Below are 7,299 nucleotides of genomic sequence, written 5' to 3'. Positions count from 1 at the left end.
AGTGATCGTAAGTTCATCAGCCAATCATTGACGGCCTTTCAAGCAAAATCCACCAATCATAGATAAGAAAATAGAGCGTAAGTACTTACGTTCACTTAACGAATTTTGAATGTATATCCCCAGAACTGCAACCACTGAGCTGCTGCTGCTGCGGTTGATGATGAATAAGCTTCCAGAGTATCATCTTATTCACTCTGATGATGGCTAAAGTGTAGATAGCCGAAACTTTAGAATAAATGGATTTTTATTTCAGAACTGCGGTCGTTTCTTTTTTTATCCAGAATCATTATTCGACGCCTAAGTGTAATTGAAAAAGAAGTTTTTAGAAAACTTGAAAAACTGTTGAAACTTTATTTAAAAATAAAGTCCGATTTATTATTTCTGAATAAGCATGATGATGTGAGTGTACAATGATGCTTTGCTCGTCAATTTAAATAAAATTCAAATTAACTTTAAATCAAGACATTGTTTTTATTGCTCAATATTTATCTGAATAAATCGTAGCTAAAATGTAAATCTGGTTTCCAAAATTGTAATCATTCATTTAAAAAATGTAATGGAAAATATTTAATGTAAAAATGTAACAATCTAATGAAATTTATATGGCTGGTTATTGCTAGCGTCAACTGGTAAATAATTCCTGCAAAATCCATTAATGACCAGAAATCGAGTCATATAATAAAACAATCGCATTCAATTTTAGAAGTAACTTCTGTATTTTCATCAGGATTTTAAACTTAATATATTTTTCTGGTATTCAGGCACAATATTAATGAAGCCAGTGCCATTCTCAACTTTTCCCCAGAATTAAAATCTCTTAGAGATTTTAGCGTAAACACTAAATGCTTAAAGGAATAAAATTAAGAAAAACAACGACGCTCTATCCAGTAAACTATCTAGGAATCACATACTCAGAAACTGAATGGATCACTTTGTCCAAAAATTGACTCATCCAACAAGTTGCACCGATATGTTACTTATTTCCTTAAGTGAAAAATAGCCATTCATGAAGGAGAATAAAAAGCTTTTGTATGGATTCATTTACTTCCACAAGATTATATATCCTGATATATATTAGCCTTCAAACCAACCTGTAATATCATCCACAAATCAAATACTAAATATTTTTTATATAGCGTTATCCTAACTAAAATATTTTTTATATAGGATTATCCAATAACTAAAATCAGCGTACCGTCTAAACACAAGCGGCCAGCGTCGGTCCATCGATAATTTCAATAAGGGTAAACTTTAAGATAGAGAACAGATATGAAATATAAAAAACTTTCGTGGAAATATGAAGATTGATTTGATTAAAATAATCGTTCTGGGGCTAAGTTCACAGAAGTTGTTTGGATTAAAATAGAACTGTGAATTCTGGAAGTGTATCTAATGTACGTGAACTGTGGAATGATCCTCAGCCAAGCAGTTATCAGAGCAGTCACTGTTATTTGAACTTTAAACAGTTACTGCTACATGCACTGCACACACCCCCACAGAACAGTTACTGCCACTAGCCATACACAGCTCTGCAGTTACTGCCACTAGCCATACACAGCCCTGCAGTTACTGCCACTAGCCATACACAGCTCTGCAGTTACTGCCACTAGCCATACACAGCTCTGCAGTTACTGCAGCGGCGTTCCATCATCATCAAGCAGCAAATAAAGCCTAAGGGGAAGAGACAGATCGCCAGGAAAATTCCACAGCACGTGAACTCGTTCGTCAAGATCCCGACCTGTCAGGGAAAAATTTGAAATTAGGTAAATTATTATAATTATTAAAAAACTTTAATATAATAATGTACCTATAATAATATAATTATGATATATAATAGTAAAAAAACAGTGGTAGAGGTAATTATAAGAATTATATCATAAGGACAATAATAACACTTTTAATCGAAATGAGTTGGTGATTCAGATAGACTATAGATATATGTCATCAGACGCTGATATTTAATCATAATTGAATAAATTAAATTATTAATAAATAATGAATATATATTAAATCACTATATTAAATAAAAACAAACGAAAGCAAGCTTTTATTAGTAATTTTATACCCCAATCATTCTTACTGTGTTATTTTCTTTAAAAGAGGGAATTTTTATTCCTATAAAACCAATATACGAACAAGAGACTTTCACCGACAATAACTGTTTTCATTTTCAACAATTCGGAATAACATACTCAGAATTTTGACTGAATAACATACTACTGTAGATATAACTGCAGCTATAGACTTACAAGCCTGTACACTGGACTATTATTGGCTGCCTCTACATCTGGCATATGTTTACCGCTTTGAGTTTCACTAGCAAGTAGGCTGACATACGAAGCAAGTATTAGCTGCCAGTATTTTCTTGTTCGTGGCCGCCAGTGCGTCGTCTCAAGCCGAAGGGTGGAATCTGTGCTCGATAGGTAGCTTCCCTAACAATTTAGAGCCGCCCCAGCTTCTAGTAATACAAATCAGAAGCTGCCACGTCTGTAAATTTTTACTGGGTTTGATGCATAAACGTCGTCTGCTTCAACCCCGCTTGTTTTTACCAAGATTACCTCCAATAACTCGTATTTTTACGTTCCTTTAATAATTGTACGTTCTTAATTGTAGCCATTAAAATGATACATCGTTAAAAACTAAATCTTGACTAGGAAGGTGTTCCAGCTTCAAAACGTCAGTTTTTCTGTTCATTTTGTTGGAGTAATCAGCACGGTAAACATTCCACATTGGTTCATACATATGGAACATTTCCATGAACAATTGTATATCATCTTGACCCCACTTACTAATGTTATTCTAAGAGCCATTCTCTTTCGAACAAGACATAATTCACAACACCCAATCCACTTAACCTAGCCAGGAGATGAGCGATACATATCCTCACACCACGGCTGCCTCAGCCCTACTGGCCGCCTTACGCGGTACGCCTATCGGCGAATAAAACAAACACGTTTGTTTCGCTCAGCAACTGAAGCAGTTGAACCTCCCCCCATCATATGCACGAGGCAAGTAGCTAGGAAAGTTCAAGTAGCATATATTTGCCACGTTTACACGCGTCCAATATTAGCCCCGTGCACAGGCACCTACACCCACAGTCACCCTCGACTCACTCCACGCGCTAGTCAGATTGATTACCCCAAACTCGGGTCACGTTGACTTACCCTACACGCTGGGCACGTGCCCACGGCAGCGGCGGGGATGACGTAGGCGGTGGTGGTGGTGCTGGTGGGCTGCACCACGTGCACCGACGCCCCCTGCGGCTGCTGGACGTACACTGTCTGCTGCTGAGGCGGGTATGCCTGGGGTGGGTAGCCCTGAGGCTGCGGGGGGTAGCCCTGAGGTTGCGCGGGGTAGCCCTGGGGCTGGCCGGAGAAGCCCAGTGGCGCCTGAGTCGCTGCGTAGGGAGGAGGTAAATCCTGTCCAGCTGTAAAAATAATAAATATCATTATTCTTAATAATTAAATATATTATACTAATGGAATTTATTTAATTAAATCAATTATTATTAACAGCCTCCCTGATAGCATCGTTGACGCTCCGATTATGAACAGCTTCAAAAACAGACTAGACGAAGCTATGCAGGAGCATATGTTCAGTCTTAAAATGCCTAGCAAATTACGGACCAGGCAATAAGTCCAGCAGCTATCTCAATCAATCGTCAGCTATGGAAAGATCGGGTTCCAAAGGCCGGATCCCTTGTGAATCAAGTCACGAAAAATTCAAGAATCGGCAACAGGCCATGGGCCCATTTTTTCAGTGCCGACACTTATATTCTATTCTAATAGATCCGTTAATTATACGAATATCCATACAATTCATGTAAATAATTATTACATAGAAATTTAAATAAATATTGAAAACATAATTGTTTAAAAAAATGGAAATTACAAAATTATTATTCATAAAATACTTTTTGTACGAAGAACAGAATACTGATTAAATTAATTAAATAAGAATTTAATTTCAGATCGTTCCCATACTAATTAGGCAGCGCTTATTTTAATAAACATTACAGCTTTCAAAAGTCCCGATTCAAATCAATTATGTATCTCATTTTGATTGCATAAAAATATCGTGACTATATAATTCATCATAATTATTGCATTTCATCATGCGTTCACTGTTACCTACCTTTAGACATGGTTACGATGGTAGCCTTTCTCAACGAAAAATTTCAGCCGAATTAAAAAATACTTTTTCTTCCTGCGAAATTCTGTAAAAAATTAAATTAGGAAACATTAAGAAATCTACAGAATTGGCTTTCAATAAAAGTGCCCGCGGTGTTTAAATATTAGGTTAATAATATTTGTTGCCGTGGGAGACCATCAAACGCTATAGAGACCATCAAACGCACAGATATAGCAAACACACAACTGAATAGTATATATGAAGTCAAGTAATAAATTAGGTAAACTTATTTGTGGCAATCTCTATTAATTAAGCGCTCGACGTTTATGATCAAGTCCCACTTCAGGATATGGTAAGTAAAAAGTATATTCGATGTCAGGAAATTCCATGTCAAAAAATCATGAGCTGTATGTAATAAACATTTCCTTTCATAAAACAAGGTCAAGCTTTAAGAAAAGAGATTATGCTGCAACCACTGTAGAGGAATCCATCTATAATGCTCACAATGTCTCATATAACCCATGAACAACAGTTTCACAACACAGTTCATGGAGACGAAAAATTGTAAATGTACTTTTTTACGGAAACATCGGTATTCACAATCTTGCACTGACGTCAAAAAGTTACCAGCACACGATCATTGCGTCACCACGCACAAATCACTTTCTGGTTTCGCATTCAGCACGAAAACTTATACCCGAAGTGTCAGATGTTTCTTTATTGTGCACATCTTACATGAATAGTAGTAGTAATTCCGTACGACCTGAGGGTTGGTCCGAATGTAGCATAATCCGAGGATAGTGAGGAACAGCGTAAACGATTATATAATATTATTTAGGACGAATACTCGGCTTACAATTTAGAAGGAAATAGGGTTATATGGTGGAGCTTTAACACTTATGTCTTCGGCGTCCGGTTAAAGTAAATCTAATAAGTCCGAGGGGCATTCTCTACTCGGAGGTTCAGTTAGCAGTACTGTCCTGTTTGACATGGACAGGAGCAATGCGTATACAGACAGACAAAAATTCCCGAGAATGGCCCAAGACTGAAGTTACCGGTTCTGGGCAGAGCTCATATAGATTCGCCATTTGACGTCACAAGGGCGTGACTTGATAAACAGGGAAGGCTAACACAAGGAAATGTTTATGAACATATCGAAATGATGGAGATTATCTTTCAACAAGGAAGACATCAATGAGGAAATATCCTGGGACGAATGGGAATGGTACTATCTATTCAACATCGTCACCTTACAGAAGTGAAAACCAGCATATACCGTAACACCGGTGGGTATAATTATTCTACTTTGCTGGTCTTGCAGGAATATTGTCATCGCAGTAAAAACGCACAAAGTTTGGGCCTCAAACTCAAGCTGTTGGGCACAACTACAGCGTGGCCGTTTTATCCTCGCCTAATATTTAGATTCCGCGGTTAGGATTTGGAGCTATTGTATGCACAAGAGCCACAGCCTTCAGCGCTGCGGCAGGATTTCCGTTCACAACTTAAGCAGACGTAAGTTGTCAGTGCGCTTCTGCTCTCGTCGGTTACTCCTAGCATTGCACAAGACGCAGCTTGCACTTGAACTGTAATAGATTCAGGTCACTCAAGCACTGCTGTGGACACAATAACAACGTAGATGCTGGCTGCCATGGCTGTGCAATGTGCATACAGGTTATCCTATAACTGCTGTAGATGTCGGTTACACAGGCACTGTACAAGACACGCAGACAGCACTGCTGTGCACGAAGGTTATCCTAGAACTACTGTAGATGTCGGTTACACAGGTACTGTACATGACACCCAGATTTCAAGAGCACTGCTACAGACGCAGGTCATCCCAGAACTGCTGTGCTGTAGACACACGGTTGCTAGAGCAGCAGAGTTTGTTTACCACCTAACCTTACCACAACCCTTTGGTGGCTGGCTGACCATCAACAGTTTACATCGCGTTATCAATTCCTTCACTCGGGTAAAAGCCGTGGAAAAATCGACTTGTTTATTCATCCACTCCATCTGATTGCGCGCCTGTGTTAACATGGTGGTCCGTGGCATACTTCTACTGTTGATGCAGTGGTACTGTTGATGCAGTGACACTGCTGGCAGGTTTCTGTCGTTGCTGTTGTTGCTGTTGATGCTGTTTCTGGTGATGCTGTTACTGATGATGCTGCGTTTTGATGCTGATAAAAAGCAAACTAGTCAAACGCTCATTGTTTATTCATAAGTCCAACATAAAATGGCAGAATCTGTTACCAGGATGTTCTTCTGTTTGCACAGATGCGTACGGATGGATGAGGTGGAGGCACAAGCAGATATTCAGTACGATAACTACTACCTCGATGCTCATCTAATCTGGCGCAGAAGGAGTGTGACGTCATGCAGACGTACGCCGCAATCGCATCGCGCGAGTCATGGAATATCACATGTGTTATGACTTAGGAAGACCTTTTTTTAAGAAAGCCTATCTCTAAATTATGAACCGAGAAAACTTGTAGGTTAGCATGCGTTAATTAAGTATTAAAGAAATCTTACTTTAAATCTTTTGGGCAGAAAGCTTTCAATTATTTCGGATGCGAAGCCGAAACACGTTAGGTAATTAGGATTAAATAGTTTTCATGGGTCAAACCTTGCAAAAGCTTCATGTATGGCTTTGACGTCAATATGAAGATTTGAATCAACATTTGATTTGACAAAACCAGTTTAACGATTAATAAATAAAGTTATGTTATAAAACTAATTCTTCGAGCAAAGAAACGTGCTCGTGCCGATACGATGCTAGACGAATATTTTTCTCATTCATTGCATCACATAAGTTGTAACAGTTCATGAATGCTTTCGATTCTGGTAGCAGGGCTGAAGAAATCATCAAGTCCGATACCAAATAGCAAAACTCAAGCAAATCACAACCAAAAATTTCTGTCAAAGTTTTACGGTGACTTTGCTCCCTCCCGAGAGTCAGTAAAAACGAAACAAATAACGCACTCACAGCCAATCAGCTGTCAGATAGACAAGTATAGCCTGCCAATCACTGACAGGACACGGACTTTTATGATCATTTACGAGCTTTGAATCACGAGAGATACTGCAAGCAATGATGCACAAATACAACAGTTTCTTGGGCAGGTAGCCAAATTCGTTGCGTCATTAGGCCGTTGTCTTTGCATAGAATGT

The 7,299-nt window shown here is 38.6% G+C and overlaps 1 protein-coding gene across 1 annotated transcript; it reads right to left on the bottom strand.

The window, feature by feature from the left end:
- Nucleotides 1-1,025: 1,025 nt before the first annotated feature.
- Nucleotides 1,026-4,227, bottom strand: LOC108672413 (brain protein I3). The gene is made up of 3 exons (XM_018160061.2): nucleotides 4,135-4,227; nucleotides 3,165-3,427; nucleotides 1,026-1,738 (listed from the first exon to the last, which is right to left on the bottom strand). Exons 1-3 carry the CDS (start codon nucleotides 4,142-4,144, stop codon nucleotides 1,607-1,609), a joined length of 405 nt encoding a protein of 134 aa, XP_018015550.1. The 5' UTR covers nucleotides 4,145-4,227; the 3' UTR covers nucleotides 1,026-1,606.
- Nucleotides 4,228-7,299: the final 3,072 nt, after the last annotated feature.

The sequence above is a fragment of the Hyalella azteca genome, unplaced genomic scaffold (assembly GCF_000764305.2).
Source record: "Hyalella azteca isolate HAZT.00-mixed unplaced genomic scaffold, Hazt_2.0.2 contig15900, whole genome shotgun sequence".
NCBI lineage: Eukaryota > Metazoa > Arthropoda > Malacostraca > Amphipoda > Hyalellidae > Hyalella > Hyalella azteca.
This window is presented reverse-complemented; position numbering and strand designations above follow the sequence as displayed.